Below are 17,172 nucleotides of genomic sequence, written 5' to 3'. Positions count from 1 at the left end.
TTCTCTAACCCAAGAGGCCAGTACTATGCTTTGGAAACTTTAACATGCCTATGAATCACTTGGGAAATGCCATTTAAATGGAACCAGCACCCAGGTGATGTCACTGGAACTGCTCTGGGTTCCACATTTTGAGCATCAAGTCTCAAGTGCCTGTAAACTTGGCTGCACGCGAGAATCACCCAGGGAGCTTTTAAATTCTGTAGTACATAGATATCATCTCTTACCTCATCATCAATGAAATCAGGATCTGGGAGGAGAAGACCCAGGCACCAGTATTTTTAACAATTCTGTGGTGATTCCAATATGCAGCCAAGGTTGAGACCTATTGCAACCGGCCAAGAACACGGTCTAAATTTCGAGCAACAGGTGAAGAGAATTAGCAGTTGATAAGCACTGGGTATATATTTCAGACCTTCAATTAGGCATCCTACATAGATGAACCTCCTAAACAGTAATCAGCATAACCAAATGATAATACCTGATACGTGTACAGCTTCTTATAATGTTATGAGAAATTTCCATTCATCTGCTTTCATTGAAGTCTTCTCATTCACTGATAGAAACTACGCGACTGGTTTAGCAGAGGAGCAAAACGCGGGGCTCATCTGTGACTTGCCCTGGATCCAAAAGCAAGTGTCTGGGAATTTCAGCACTCTGAACTCCAGTTGTCTGCTTTTCCTGAGCATGGCTCCCTCAACTGAGGTCAGGTGTAAGGGGACGGCCATGCTCAGAAAGCGCACACGAGAGTCACGTCAATGACACTGGGCGCACTGCTGGGTCTGAAGAGGTTGTGCTCCCAGCCGAAGATATTTCACCGATGTGCAAATCGATTAGGAGACTAGGTTCTGAATAGAGAAGGGAGCTCGGTCTGTTAGGGACCTTGGTAGACTCAGAGCAGCAGCAGCAAGAGATTTGCTTAAATAGTGGCAGAACCCAGAGGCCAACATGGCCCAGGATTCTGATCCTTGATTTTGCTACAGATGGTCGAACCGGCCTCCCCCAGCCCCACAGGGTCTCATGCATAATCTGTGCCAGAGTCACCATCTAAAATTATTGGAAAATAATCTGCTTACCAGTCCTGGAAAATTGGTCATAACAACAGGCTGTCTTCTTCCTGGTGGATAGGCCATTTCCAATAATTTTATGTGACCATCCTGCAATCAATATCTAAGAGGGCCCAGGACAAAGCCACTGGGCAGATTGTGTGCGGATGGCAGCAACTTTCATGTGGTGAGTGGAAGTCGGACTTCCATAAGCAGGAAGAAGAGAAGGTCCCCAGAGGGGGACACAGAGGAGCAGCCTCGGACCTCACACCCCAGCTGAGGCCTGTTGAAAATAACAGGAATACCAAGTCAACCTGGCATGAAACTACCAGGATGGTGTGGCTGTTCCTGCAGGACCCTGGGCCGCCTGCCCTAGGGACTGCCTAAGGGACCTAGCTCCCCCTCAGCAACTGAACCGGTTTTCACTGTTCACAATGAGGAAGGCACAGCTCGTTCATCACTCGTTCACTGGCTCACTTGTTGATTTATTCATGCTAACGTTACTCAGAGTCTGGTAAGAGCAGTGGGTATTTGGTGAATTAATATTTCTGTTCAGGGATTCACGATACTTATTTTCATGTTCCAAATCGCTCAGTAACTTGCCTGAGAAGATCCCCCAAGGCTTCTCCTAATCCAATAAATATATATCGGTTATGGGTTGGCCTGTTTGCATGCTCCCACAAAACACATGTACACACTTAATAGTATCAGCTTTGAACATGAGGGGTGCCTGGGTGGCTCGGTAGGCTGGGTGTCTGCACTGTGACTGAAAATGTGGAAGGGGTCTAGTTAATAAACGGTGTTGGCGAAAAAGCTTAGTGCATCAGGCACGGACTTGGCAAAGCCCGGGAGAGCAGAGGGAGAGCTGAACATGGGGAGGGGGTGCTTCAAGAATCTGTGATCATGGGCAAGCCACTCGTCCTCTCTGGGGCTTAGCTGCCTACGAAAAAGCAACATGGCACCGTGTCACAAATCCGGAGCTCTCTGAAAGTGGCCTGGTGTCCTCAGTCTATGAAGTGATAGGGTTAGGCTGGGGCCGTCTAAAATCATGACTCAAGAGTGGAGTGCGGACTGCAAGTTGCCGGTATTTGTGAAGTACTTCCTGTTTGCCAGAAGCTGTGCTCTTGCCAAGCCACCACCGCCGTCTCCACATCACCAACATGGAGCCCGAACGCAGAGGGGCATCCTCCTTGGGAACGGGGCCCCAGGTCTACCTGACTCGGAAGCCCATGTTAGAGCGCACCACTTCTCAAGTATTTCGACCCAAGACAGATGGGTGATGTTGGAGGACTTTCTGTGACACCCTTTCTAGGGCGCGTGATAGCAGCAGTAACTTGCACGGCAGTTTCAAAGGAAAAGTAGAAGCAAGAAACAAAAGGACAAGGAGGAATCAAAATCACCGGGCACGTCCTCCTCCTGTGCTTGAGTCCGGTGAGGCTAACAGAATCTGGCTGCTGTGGTGTAACTCAGTTATGGTCTGGGCTGAAGCTGAAGGAAACAGCATACAGCATGGCAACTCCCTTTATAATTGTGTTGACACCTCAACAGGAAAATGGGGGAAAGGCACTGAAGAATAATTCATGGGAGAAAGAAATATAAATGGCAGATAATTTTATGGGAACATTCCATCTCGCTAAAAATCAAAGAATTTTCATTAACACTACAATGAAAACCTCAACAGACAAAGATTTTTAAAACTGAAAATTGTGTCAACATCCCCAAATGGACAACTTATCTTAAGAATATGCATGGTCATACCATGGAGTGCTAGGCCAGCCTTAACATTGTTTGTCAAGAATATTAAACTCTTTCGTGACACAGAAATACAATGTACTGAAGTGAAAAAAGCAGGAAACAAAACTGTAGAATCGGTATAAACCCACTGAAAACTGTACGTTTACATATAGACAGAAAGTACGGGGGAGAAATCTATCAGAACGTGAACCGTGTTGCTTTCTGGGTGGATGCTTTTATTGCCTTCTTTTTCCTTTTCCATATATTCCAACATTTCTAAGTGAGCGTGTGCTATTTTGTGGATAAAATGCCCAACCAGGAAGCGGGATTCCCAGCTGCCTGAGTCCTGTCACTACAAAGCCACGGCTATGAAGTAAAGGTTCAGAACAATCTAGATGGTGTTCAAAGAGAACGTTTCATCGAACATGGCATCCATTCAGCCAGCCTCTACAGAACTTCTCTATAGAACTAGCTACCACGCACTGCCCCTGGTGCCCTCCAGAGCCAGACCTTGGCCAAACTGGAAAGCAGTTTGAGCTTGGTGTCACCTGGTGACATTTAATTTGCCCTTTTTCTGCCCAAGCTTTCAGTGACTTTCTATTCTTTCCCTACTCCTCTTCCCCCTTGTCAAACCCTGTTCCCGCACGGGACTCAAACGTGGTCAGATGCAGGTATAAGTGACTGGCAACATTTTAAAGGACTGCTACTCTCAGAGGGGCTTAACTGTGTTTGGAGAAAAATCCTCCCCTAGAGGAATGAGACCCTCATGGGCAAATTTTAGGAAAATTGGGTGGGAAGATCCCCGAGGGCTGTCAGAATCCTTGCTCTTGCGGTTCCCTCCCCAGCCCTTGCTTATTGGCCTGGTAAATTTTCCTCGTTTTCACAAACCAGTTCTTCCTTGTTACACCTTCTGTGTCTCTCCCTGGGAAGCAGGGCCCTTGCTCTTTGTGCTCTGGGAGTACCTTCTAAGTTGCTCTACTCTTAACAGTGACCCCATTGCACTATAGTTTTTTATTTGCCCTTCTTCCATAATAGGTCAAGAGCCACCTGAGGGTCTCATTTTCCTGTGTCCACAGCATCAATCCCAAGACCCAACATCTAAGTAACAGACAGATGACTGATTGATCAGCATCCAAGACCCTGAGCCAGGGAGTGACCTGCTCACCCTGTGGAGGGGGATGTTTCTGGGTCATTTTTCTTGTCATCCCTTAGAATGGCAGGCAAAGTATACACAGATGACCACAGTTCCTCTGGGTTTTTAGCAGAATGGGGTGGGCCTTACATGACAGGTTATGAGCTCCTAATCCCTAAAGATGTCTCAGGTGTTTCAACTGGGGGATAGCAACTAATAACGGTAGAATGAAATCAACTTAATAGGTTGGAATCAATATTTTTTTTAATGAAGACAAACAGAATAGACTAGAACAGAAAGAATAAAACAGAAGACAAAATAATTTTGTTAAAAACCCAAGTATTTCTCCAAATAATAATTAGTATTGTCCCATGAAATCTGTGTTTCCGTTGTGTATGTGTCCCTGATTACTAGGTTGTGGTGAATTATGACACAGAGATACCAGAAGCCACCTTCCTGAACTGGCTGGAGGAGAGGAGCCAACTGTCCCCTGCACTGTCCGCCCATGGCTGAGACCTCACTTCCTGTGGACATTGGCTGGGGGCTGCGTCCTTGCCTCTTATCCCCCTAAAGCCACCGCGCTGGAACAGGCAGCATACTTTCCTTCATGCAGGTCTCAGGTCCAGGGAATTCAGAGGACAAAATAACTGTTTTGACTATGAAGAAAATGTAGAGGCTTAAATCACTCTCTTTCTACCCATGGGATTCTTGGAATCAGTTTTGTCCTGGACTCTGAGAAAGAGCCTGCACCTGACAGGTACCCCCAACACCCCGAAAACCTCCCTCCATTCTCACCCCCCACCTCCATCCTCACTAAGGGAGCATGGTCTCCTGCCTGGTCGGGGCATCTGCATAAGTAGTGCCTCCCTCCAGGGCTATGCGCTTCTCAACCGTGAGTGTGATACAGCTGGCCTCACCAGGTCTGGGCCCGCGGCAGAGCAACTCTAAGGCAGACTCAAAGCGATCCTCAACAGAGTATCTAGCAGCTAACTGAACTCTGTCTCATTTGGTTCTAGCAATATTGCAGTGCAGGGGCTAAGACCACCTTTGCCTGCACTAGTTGGGTGACCCGGGGCAACTTACCTTCTCTGTGCCTCAGTATCCCCCTATAAAATGGGGATGGGAACTGTACCTATGTCACAGAAATACTGTAAGGATTAAACTAGCTAACATATACAAAGTGCTTAGAACCGTCTCTGTAAACAGTAAGCATTCACTAAATCTTAATTATTGTTACATAATTATCTCTTAAGCATGTATGATGGTTTTTTCTATATTTATAGATGAGAAAATGAGACCCAGAGGAATTAAGCAACGTGCCCTATGTCATGTGCCCAGGAAAGGCAAAGCCAGAATATAAATCTAGATCTCCCAACCCCAAGTTCTGTGTCCTTCTTCCCCTAAGGATGCCCACCTCAGTTTTAGCACCTTGCAGGGCATCAACTATGTCCTTTGGGTCTCTGCCAGGCACTCTTGGATCAAAGGGGCGTGAAGGGATGGTGAGCCCAGGGGAAAGTGCCTTCTCAGGGCCCTAGGTCTTTGCGGGAGATACATTCTTGGGGGAGAGTATGTGTACATGTGTGCATGTGTATGTGTGTGTGCACATGTGTTGTAATATGATGGGGCATCAGAAATGGGAAGTCATTGCTTGTACTGGCATTCTTTTTGAGTTCCAGGCTGCCAGACAGTGATGAGCATATAGGGTAGGATCTTTATGCCTTCAATTAACTTTTTCAGTCTCTCAATAACTGAGTACGGCAGTTTGAGACAGAGACAATGATATGAGCGAGGATTTCAGGGGCTGAGTAGCAGCTATGCTATACGTCCTAGTTTTTTTCCAGCCTGCAATGTTCCCATAGATAGCACAAAGATCTAAAAACTGTTCCTGCTTTCTCTTTGCATGCAACCCACAAGATGAACGTCCACTTGCAGCCCCCAGGATAAGCCTGAGACAAAACATAATGGTAGTGGTGATATTTTTTAAACGCTTAGTTTTTTGTCAACCTGAGCTCTCTGTAATGACCAGACTGCCACATATAAGTGCTCTGAGAATAGGTGCTTGTATGATGATCGGGAGACACTTAGGATTCTGAAGTACTTTAAAGTATCCAACATATTTGACTATATGTCACATGGTTTTCATGGAGTTTATTTGAATCTTTTTTTTTAAGATTAAAATCTATATGAGTTTCATACATGGTAACTCTCGTAATCACAATATTTGATTAAGCTGAGCTTTCTGAAGTGCTAGTTAACAAGCTGCTGTAATTCTCAAATGTCTCTTTCCACAGGTTTGTGCCTGGGCTGGGCACGGGGCTGATAAGGGATCTTGGTGACTACTAGAATTCCTGGCACTCACAGGTGCTCCTGAAGTGTAAGTGACCTTACACTGTCCAGGAGGCGCTGCAGGAATTGGCCCTGGAGCCCTCACCAAGGATTAGAGGATGGGCCCCACAGTGCCAGGCTTAACAGACAGGCCATGTAATGCAGATAAAACAAGAACTGACTTCAGCATCTGCCCTGAACTCACACCAAGAACTTTCTGAGGCAAAAAAAAAATCCCTCCCGTTAATTAGTGAACGTGCAGCTAAAGATCTTCACACATGTACACTGTGCAATGTTGACTGAACCCAGATCACAAGAGACGAAGATCACTTAGTGATATTCCCCGGCTGACCCATGGAGAGAAGCAAGGTCAAAAGCCTCCTGTCTCTCCAGGATTGCGGCAAAAGTTCAGGGAGCAGAGGGTGGGGAGTTAGCACACCGAATGAAACCAAAATCGTCTCTGAATTGCATTTCACCAAGCCACTTAACCAAACTTTTAAAATTATCTCAGAAAAATAGTTGCTGGGACTATTGCCCTTGAAAACCCAAGAGGACCATCGTGGGACAGGTTTTAAATCAGACCCATGCATTGTGCAACACATTCGATTGTCCCTATTTTAGGAGTCAGGCCCCACCCTGCGTTGTTCACACACCCCAGCTTTGCAACAAAAATATCTTCAGATTCACATGACTAAAATGCAGCCGGACTTCAGGACACAGTCTCTGCTCCTGCGTTCCCACATCCCCAGGCCGCTGGCCAGCCCGTGCTTGCTGGGACAAGGTGGTCAGCATGCCCCCTGCTTACCTCCAGCACAATTTCTTTCAGTTGGAACTGTTTCTGCGCGACTTTGTCTGAAGACACGGGCTCGTGGTAGTAGAGGCAGAGCAAGTCGTATTTCTTCAAAACCTGCTTGAAGTTCTTCTCAGTGAGGCTTACCACGCGGTCCTTGCCATCATACGTGGGGAAGTTGAGTCCCTCTTCTGCCCTGCAGGAAGACAGCAGGTAGACCCCCACGATGAACAGGTGCGTTCTCTTCATCTGGGAACGGTTTTCGTTTCACTTTCCCAGAAAGACTGAGGGCAGGAAAGTGGCCGGAAGACTCTCAGAGGTCTGGTTGCAAGAAGCGGGGGAGCAGAGAGGCAGATTTGGTCCCTCCTCTCTATCCCTCCTGGGCCCGGAGGACCAACTCTCCACTGCCTGGGCTCCAGCTACTGGTACTCCTGGGCACAGGACACAGGCGTGCGGAGACTGAGGGCCGGGCCGGGCCAGGCCCCAGATACCTCGCATAACTGGGCCCAGCCCCTGTCTCATCAGGAACTCCATTTTTAGGATGCAGTTGTCTCAGGCTAAAAATAAATCATGCAATGAATAAAAAAAAAGTTAGATATGACACTGTTGAGGGATTCGCTGATACAGTTTGTCAGAGGGGTAGCAAGGGAGGAGGCAGGAGGGAAGGAGGAGAACTCATGCACAAGGAATAAGGAGGACAGCAAGGTCAGGGAAGAGAAACTCAAGAAGGAGGGAGAAAAGATGAGAGGGGAGAGAGATGGGACCGTAAACGAGACCAGCTAGTGGAGACGTCTGCATGTACACAGGGCCACCCAGGCCTCGGAATCGTTCAATTAAGGAGAGAAGTCAGCCTGTCCCCTCTGGGTGGGCTGCCTGTCCCCCTACGTACTCACTGCTCACACAGTCCAGTCCAGGCGGACTTCACGTTCTGCACCTGCCTTTCCCTGCCCCCCATCCTCTCTTCTTGGGAACTGGGCCCCGGGTGGCCTCTGTGCCATGCTCACATGGCCCTGACAGGCACTGGGCAAGAGATACAGGGACACCCTCCCTGTCAGACCCCCCGCCCTGGGGCCTCAGTTCCTCTCCTTCCACTCCTGCCCACAGCTGAACACTGCTGACACCAGGAAAACCCATCTCCATTTTAAAATAAATTTAAAATACTTTAAATAAAGTAAAAGTTCAACAGTCTTCCTCAGAAACTCTCTTAGATTAAACTCTCTTAGATTATGACAGACCATCTCTGTTATATCTCTTTTTTTTACCTTAACCCCTAATGTGTCATTTTTGTCCCTTTCCTCTTCATTAGAGACGGACTGGTACACAGAGTCTGGAAGTTGGACAGATGACAGTTCCAATCCCCGTTCTGCCTTTTAATGGCTGGGTGCACTTTGAGGCGTCACTCACTCTCTCTGGTTCTCAGTTCCTCCCCCTGCCTTGTCACACGAGGATAATTATGACTATATTGTAAGGTTTGGAACACAGAGATGGAAAAGCATTGTACAAAGCGGGTGCGTGGTAGCTATTATACTTACTTCATTCTCACTGGAGATGGTGGAACATAGGTTATTATAAGACTTGTCAGTTTCTAATAATAGTGGTTTGTGAATCTTTTCCGGTCCACTTTCTCCTTGAACCAAGCAGGCAATTGGGGCAGAGTTGATAAGCGCTCATTTCACAGGTGAGCTAACTGAGATTCAGAGAGATCAGCAACTTGTCTGAAATAGCCTTCCTAACTGCCAGTGTGAGGATTCCAGGTACTGCTGGCTGCTTTAACTATGACTCAGGGCAATTTCTTAAGTGGTTCCTCGACCATCCTTTCTGGTCAAACAACAGCCCAGTCATGTCTTTCCACTCCTTAGAGTGGTCTATGACTCTTAAAATTTGGACCAAAGTTTTGTCTTCCTTTGGTTGGAAAATCAGCTTTGGAAAGAGTGAGGACTCACTCATGCACAACATTTACAGAGGATTGAAGGAAAAGAGGTTTGTCACCCTATTCGAGGAAGACCAGGCCCCTCCTCTACATCCAGAGGGCCTTATGCTGAGAAGTAGGGTGACAAGGAGCTGTCAGGACACTTTCATGTCCAGGAAGCCAGGACCTTGGAGAACCCATCAGTGAAAACGTGAAAACCTTCAGTTCTTTCTAAAGGTGAATTCTCTCTGCTTTTAAAAATGGAGCCAAAAATAGCCATTCTAAGGCGTGGTTAACTTTCCAGGTCATTGGCAAGCACCAGAGATCTCTGCTTTCTTTAGAAAATTTCCCAGGAACAAGATTTCTGAGTGAAACAATGTATGTCTTGTCTTTTCCAGGTCAGTTTCCCAAACCTGTTCCCATTGTCTCAATCTCACCGGGTTACCTTTATTTAGAATATGCCCCACTTTTCTTAATATGAAAGGTTTTTAAAATTTTACTGAAAAATTTGGAAATATTTAAAGTCAGAGTCTCTGAATTTCTTGACTTGAAACTGATAAAAAGTACCAAGGAAAAGAAATACATTTGGAAAATGTAGTTTAAGCCTTCAAGTCTGGCTTCTGACCAACTGCATGTTAACAGAGAGAAGCTCTAGTGTGGAAAGTTCCAGTCCCCAGATCCTGGACTCTACTGGGGGCTTCGCAGCCCAGCCCCAAGGACACATGCTGTAGAAATCAGGTTTCTCACTGTCCACGGTCTATTTTTTAGGTACCAGTCATTTCTCTGGCTGCTTTTATTTTCCTCTTTTTGTTTTTCCTTTGCATTCTTGCTCACCAGCCTTAATTAATTCATTTTGTAAACAGGGAATGCTTCTGGACATTTCTGAGTCAATTTTGTATCTATCTACGAAATCAGCCCTCTCATTCGGGTTTTTAGCTGCTGCCCCAGTCAGTGTGTCACCCCCACACACTCCTAGTTTGTGATTGTGCAGAAGTGTGTGTATCCTTATGTGCCTGTAGCAGTATTTTTGTTTCGTTTTGTTTAAACCGGAAGGGATAAAACAAAACAAAAAAAAAATAAATGCAAATAGATGTTAATTATTATCACAATGCAGGCCCGTTGTTCTTGCCAGTTCTCCACTTTGTGAGAGGGCCCTACCTACAGTCCTTTAATCTAATCTAACCCCTTGCAATTCTTTATTCTCGTCAGGTGCCAGAGTGATTTTGCATATATTATTTAATTTGATCTTTACAATAATTTATTTCACAGATTAATCAGGACTTGAAGCCATGGTCTTCCCTCCGTTTGTTAATTATATTTTTATTGGGCATCTTCTACTTACCAGACACTTCTCTGGGTACTGGGGATTGGTCGCTAACCTGATTTTACATGAGTTTATAACCTCGACAGACGATGATCAAACAAGCAAAACGTAAACGCGGGGTGTGCGCACGCATGCGCAAGCACATGAAGGTGTAGGTGCGCGCATGCGTGTAAACCTGCGCGTGCGCGCATGGTGTGTGCGTACGTAAGGGCAAGTAGAGGCACGTGCTCTGAAGAACAACGGAGAACAACGGAGAGTCCGAGACCGTGGGTAAGTGGAGGCACCTTTGGACAGGTGGTTGAGGAAAGCTCCTCTGGGAGGGGACGTGGGAGTAGAAGAGAGGGGAGCCGCGAGCAGGCTGCCCAGGGGGAAGGCGCGAGCCTCCATGCTCTAGACCTGGGGGACTCCACCAGCGGAGGGCTGTGTCCGCCTCCCCCTTCTTCCGCGCTCAGAATGCACCTCCCAGTGAAACATGTGGACGGGATCTCACCTGCACTGGAAGGTCTACAGGGCAGAGACTCCGTCTGAACGACCCGGAGGCAGCCCAGAGAGAGAGCTTCGACAGGCGACAGGCGGCCGAGGGACCTGGGTTCGGGGCTGGTCTGACGCAGCCTGGCAGTGCGACCTCGGTCAGGACTCCTCCCTCCCCTCTTGGCCCTCATATTCCTCATTTGTGGGGGGAAGGGTCACACTCACTGGTCTCCCCTGGTCCCTCTTTGGCTCTCAAATTTTTAAATTTGCTGAGGCTCGTAGAGGATTTTCTTTTACCAGGATAGGCCTTGGCACAGCCCTCAGGTTTGAGAAGTTTGATGACTGACTGCCTGCGGAGGAGGGTTTGATGGGCGTGACTCTGGACAAGTCCGGGCTTATCTTTCTCCCAGGACTTCACTGCCTCCAAACGTCCCTTCTTTGGCTAAAATACTCCACCCCGTGGATAAAGCGGAGCACAGCATCTTTCTTTCTTTGATCCGGTTCTTCCCTCCCACTGGGCTGGGCCAGTGGCCCCGGGAAGTCAGCCTGCTGGCCTGACAGTCCCAGAAGCGCTTGTGTCTAGGGCCTGGTGCTCCCCGCTCTCAGGCTTCCTCTGGTGGATTGGAACAGGCCTGAATTCAGGCCGTCCCAGGAGCCTTCTGCCCAGCACCAGGAAACTCCTACTAAACAGCACCGAGCAGAAAAAGACCAGTGCTGGTTGAAAAAGAGCCCCAAAGTTTACCAGTAATAAGTCCAAGTTGTAACTAATGACACGTCGTCAGGGAAGCGCCCAGTGTAGACCCCTGGCTGACTCACTGACCTTACACAATAGTTCTCCTTGGAAACATTTCTACCCTGGGGATTTGTTTCCCCCAGGTAGAATGAGCCTTAAAGTAGCCGTATAGTAGCAGATTATTGTTAACAGTAATCCTCAAAATCAGCCTGGCCTGTCACAGTTCTCACTAAATAGTCATTAAGTAAATTGGAAGCACTTAATTTGTGCTAGGCCTTATTTTAAAGTACTATACAGGGGCACCTGGGTGGCTCGGTTGGTTAAGTGCCCAACTCTTTTTTTTTTTTTTTTTTTTTTAATTTTTTTTTTTAACGTTTATTTATTTTTGAGACAGAGAGAGACAGAGCATGAACAGGGGAGGGGCAGAGAGAGAGGGAGACACAGAATCCGAAACAGGCTCCAGGCTCTGAGCCGTCAGCACAGAGCCCGACGCGGGCTCGAACTCACGGACGGTGAGATCATGACCTGAGCCGAAGTCAGACGCTTAAAGGACCAAGCCACCCAGGCGCCCCCAGTGCCCAACTCTTGATTTCAGCTCGGGTCATGATCTCATGGTTTGTGAGTTTGAGCTCCACATCAGGCTCTGTGTTGACAGTGCAGAGCCTGCTTGAGGTTCCCTCTCCCTCTGTCTCTGTTCCCTGCTTGTGCTCTTTCTCTCTCTAAATAAATAAGTAAACTTTAGAAAATTAAAAGAAAAAGTACTTTACAAATTTAACTCATTTAGTCTGAATGCTATGAAGTTGGTAATTTTAGTATCCCCGTTGAACAGATGGGTAAACTGAGGCACTGGGAGGTTAACTACAGGTGTAATTATCCCCATTTGACAAGGGGGGGAACTGAGAATCAGAGAATGAGTGATCCTCGAAAGTTTATTCAGCCATTAAAGGCAGATTGGACAGAAACTCTCATCTGTCCAGCTTTCTAGACCCTGTGCCAGTCGTTTACGAGAATGTATGGAATCACGTATTATCTGTTCTTTATTTTTTTAATCTGGCTTCTGCCACTCAGCATAATTATTTTTTTAGACTTGGTCATGTTGTTGCATATATTAATACCTCTCATTTTCATTGCCAACTAGAGTTATATTGTATCAGTATACACAGTGTGTTTATCCATTCCATATTGGTAGACATTTGGGTTTTTTTCATACATAAACCCTTAAATTTAGGTCTGTGATTTGAGTTAATTTTTTAATAAGTAATGGTGTGAGGTATAGATCAAATTTGTGGTGTTTTGTGTGTATGTGTATGCGTAAGGATATCCGATTGGTTTTGCACCACTTAAAAAGTCTGTCCTCCACTGAATTACCTTTGCACCTTGTCAAAAATCAGTTTTATGTATACCTATAAGTCTATTACTGGGCTCTGTTTTGTACCTTTGATCTGTTTATCTTTTTAAAATATCGATACCACATAGACTTGATAATTGTAGCTTGGAGTGTTTTGAAATCAGAGTAGTTACCTTCCAACCTCCTCTTTCAAGTTGTTTTGTCTTTTCTAAGTTCTTTTCATTTCCATGTGAACTTTAGAATGAGCTCATCAAGTTAAAAAAGCTCATCAGGATTTTGATTGTGTCAAATGTATAAATCAATTTGGGGAGAACTGACATCCTTACAATACTGAGTTTTCTGGAACATGAATGAGCAAGGTAGATCTCTCCATAGATTTAGGTCTTCAATAATCTTTCAGCAGTGTTTTGTAAATTTCAGTATATTGTCAGATTTATTTGCAACTATTTCATGTTTTTGATGATTAAAATGATAAGCTTTTAAAATTTTGATTTCCATTTTTTGTTGATAGTATATAGAGATATACTTGGCTTTTGTATATTGGGCTTGTATCCTATAAACTTGCTAAACTCAATTTTGAGTTTCTGGAAGCTTTTTTTATGGACTCCACTGCATCTTCTGCATAGTCATGTCATCTGTAAATAGAGATCATTTCATTTCTTTATTTGAAATTTTGATGCCTTCTGTTTCTTTTCCTTGCTTCATTGCACTGGCTGGAACCTTCAGTACCATGTTGATAGACATGGTGAGAGTAGATATCCTTGCCTTGTCTCTGATCATCTGAGAAGAGAATTCAGTCTTTCAGTATTAAATATGACAGTAGCTATAGATTTTTTTTATAGATGCCCTTTATCAGGTTGAGGACATTGATTTTTTTTTTTTTTAGTTGTCTGAGAATTTTCATCAGAAATGGATATTGAATTTACTTTTGGGGATAGGTGTTGAAAATACTTTTTCTGCATCTGTTGAGTTGACCATATGGTTTTTCTTATTTACTTTGTTGATTTGGTGAATTACCAAATTGATTTTCAAAGTTAAATCGACTTTGGATTTGTAAGATAAACCCCATTTAGTCATGATATACTGTCCTTTTTATAAATTTTGGATTAAATGTACTAGAATTTTGTTTAAAATTCTTGCACCTTTGTTCATGAAGGATATTGGGCTGCACTGCTTTGTGAACATCCAGATTGCACATCTGTATTTTCCTTCTGCCCAAAGGACTCCCTTTGCCATTTCTGTGGTATCAGTTTGTTAACAATTGTTTTAGCTTTTGCCTGTCTCTAAATGTTTTCATTTTGCTTTTGTTTTTGAAAGATATTTTCATTGGATAAAAGTTCTAGGCTGTCAGTTCTTTGTTTTTGTTTATTGGTTTTGGTTTTTTTTTAGTACCTCAGAGTTAGTCTGCTGTCATCTTGCTTGCATTGTGCCCTACAAGCAATTGCTGTCATCCTTGTCTTTGTTCCGTTGTACATAATTTTCTATTTTACCTCGGGCTGTTCTTAAGATGGTCTTTTCATCCTTAGTGTTATGCCATTTGGTTCTGACTTGCCTTGATTTAGTGACTTGGTGATTTAGTTTTCTTCATGTTCCTGGTGCTTGCAGTTTGTTGAGCTCTTTGGAACTTTGAATTTATATTTTTCATCTAATTTGTTACATATTAAGCCACTATTTCTTCAAATATTTTTCTGCCTCCTCCCCTCTGAAGAACTCCACCCATACAAATAGAGTCACTTGGGTTGCCTCACAGCTCACTGATGCTCTTTCCATTTTCTAAACTTCTTTTTTCTGTTTCCTTTTGGATAGTTCTATTGCTGTGTCTTGAAGTTCACCAGTCTTTTCTTCTCCAAGATACAGGATTTGTTAATCCCAGCCAGTGTATTTTTCATCTCAGATATTAATAGCTTTCATTTCCTAAAAGTCTGCCTTCACTCTTTTTATGTCTTCCTTGAATTACTTTTTTGAATACATGGAATACAATTATAATAATTATCTTAATGTCCTTGTCTGCTAAGTCTAACATCTGTGTCATATCTGGGTCAGTTTCAATTTTCATCATTATGGGTCTTATTTTCTGCTTCTTTGAAAAAGCCAAATATTTGACCTGATGCCAGACTTTGTGAATTTTATCTAATTGGGTGCTGTGATAAGTCTTCTTGAACTTTGTTCTGTGATGAAGTTAATTTTTTGGCGGGGGATCGTTTAGTCTCCGTTATAGTCTCAGTGTTAAGGTATTTTTTTGGCAGGACCAGAGCAACACTTGACCTGAGACTAATTATTCTCCACTGCCAAGGCAGGATTCTTCTGAGCAGTCTACCCAGTGTCTCACCATTACGAGGTTTTTCAGTTTGGCTAGTGGAAACTGGCCTTCTTAGGCCATACGAGCACTAGGTGCTGTTCCTCCTAGTCTCATGTGTTCTTTTGCCTAGTCTCATGTGTTCTCCTTCTATACATGCACTCCTCAGTATTCTGCTCAGGACTTGAGAAGGGCCCTCAGGACTTGACCTTCATGGTTCTCTCTCTGTGCAGCTCTCTTCTCTGCTGCAGTGGCCTGTGAACTGTGGCCTTCTTGCCGACCTGGACCCTCAGCTCCTCCTCCTCAGTGCAGAGGCCCTGCTCTGGTTATCCTTCCCTGTGCCACCACCTAAAAGCTCTCTCTGCAGGCAGTATATTGGGGCAGTTGTAAGGCTTACATCATTGGTTTCCTTTCTCGGGGATCACACTCTTTCATCGCCTAATGTGTAATTTCTCAAAAACTATTATTTCCGGTGTTTTTATGGATTGTTTGCTGTTGTTTCAGGTACAAGTTTAAACTGGTCTTTGTTACTCCATTTTGGCAGGAAGCAAAGTCTTGGAAAATTGAAATTAAGCTATGGGCTGTACAAACAAAATAGACAAAAACTGTTTTTATGATGTGATGTTGATCATTCTCATAGTTTGCAGTTAGCTCATTTAGTTTTTATATTTTTTTTAGTTTGTTTCTAAATAGGAGAGCTAAAGCTAAGATTATGTTAGGATGCAAATAAGAAAAACCCAGTGCAAGCTGGTTTAGCTTGTTTTACTGAAGTGGGGAGGGTTGTAGGGTTGGTATGATTCGTCTGCTTGACAGTGTCATCAGGATCTCTTCTGTTTCCATCTCTCTGTTCTACCTTCTCGTGTCTTCAACCATATTCTTATGGGCTGTGCCTGGTTGTTAAGAGATGACTGCCAACAACTCCTGGGCTCCATGTTTTCTCTTCCACTTCCAGGAGGACAGTGTGAGTTCTTTCCCCCCAGAAACCACCAGGAACCATCTTCTCCAATTTCTGAAGTTAAAATTAGGTCATGTCCCCACTTCTGAAAACCACAGTCCAGGGGATGCATTTATACTGAATCACTGAGGCTCTGGTGGGATCAGCTTCCCCCAAAGCCCTGGACTGCCAGGAAGGCGTCATTGTCCAAAGTCAGAGAGGAATGGGGGGAAGCAATCACAGTGTCCACCTGGGTGAGTGCGTCAGGCTGTTTGTAAGCTCTTTGGGACAAGTAATACAACATAGTAGTCTCTTTAATCCTAATAAATGAACAGTTAAATTCACTATGATAGTATATTTTGGACTCTGACTTTAGAAACGTTGGCTGTATCTGGATATGTGAATTGGGATTTGGGTTGAATAAAGTGAACTCATGGATTTATGAAGATACATTTGTAGAATTAGTTAACATTCATATGCTTCCTCTTGTGTCTTAGCACCAGTGTTCCTTGTATTTTTTGTCTTTGCACAATAATGTGTTGTAGGCACAGGTTAGAAAACATGATGACTAAGAGTAAAGATAATTGAAAGCTCTGCAGTAGCCCAGACTGCTGTGGCAGCTGAGTGATAATCTGAGTGCCTGAGTCAGGAGCTGGCCTGTCTGACCCCACTAAGGGCCATGTGTACTCCTATTTAATTGGAGGCTCTCAAGCAGTTTTATTTTAAGTGGCAAGATATTTAAGTTATTATTTTGGGTACTTATAAAAAAAAAAGGAATCTTTGTGCTGTTAATGTCATGAACACTTGAACACGTGGAACACTGTCACAACCCGCCCCTCCCCCCTCTCCCCCAGCTGACAAGTGCTAGAATAGATCATCTTTAGGGCTCACCATTTGTCAAACACTGTTCTGATTGCGTCACATACAACAACAAATATATATCCTCAGATACCTCATGAAGTAGTCCCTGTGATTATCCATAGTTCACAGATAAACTGAGGCACAAAGAGATGAAATTCCCTTGCCCAATGCTACGCAGTAGTAAGCGATGAAGCTAGAATCTGAACAGCTGGGATTGATGCTCTGGACGGTGTGTAATTAACCACTACACTCTGTTAAGGGGTTGGGGCAAA

General features: G+C 44.6%; 1 protein-coding gene and 1 long non-coding RNA gene across 2 annotated transcripts in view; one reads left to right on the top strand and one right to left on the bottom strand.

The window, feature by feature from the left end:
* CASQ2 (calsequestrin 2) overlaps nucleotides 1–7,464 on the bottom strand; it is a 63,488-nt gene extending 56,024 nt beyond the window's left edge. Inside the window, exon 1 of the mRNA XM_060624245.3 lies at nucleotides 7,040–7,464. Coding sequence (XP_060480228.2) covers nucleotides 7,040–7,273 — 234 coding nt within the window. The 5' untranslated portion in view covers nucleotides 7,274–7,464. The remainder of the gene's footprint in view (nucleotides 1–7,039) is intronic.
* A 155-nt stretch (nucleotides 7,465–7,619) lies between these two features.
* Nucleotides 7,620–17,172, top strand: part of LOC144617208 (uncharacterized) — a 112,937-nt gene continuing 103,384 nt past the window's right edge. Inside the window, exon 1 of the long non-coding RNA XR_013557414.2 lies at nucleotides 7,620–10,527. This is a non-coding gene — a long non-coding RNA (uncharacterized LOC144617208). The remainder of the gene's footprint in view (nucleotides 10,528–17,172) is intronic.

The sequence above is a fragment of the Panthera onca genome, chromosome C1 (assembly GCF_046562875.1).
Source record: "Panthera onca isolate mPanOnc1 chromosome C1, mPanOnc1 haplotype 2, whole genome shotgun sequence".
NCBI classification, from domain to species: domain Eukaryota; kingdom Metazoa; phylum Chordata; class Mammalia; order Carnivora; family Felidae; genus Panthera; species Panthera onca.
The sequence above is the reverse complement of the archived record's forward strand: the minus strand, read 5'-3'. Positions and strand labels throughout refer to the sequence as shown.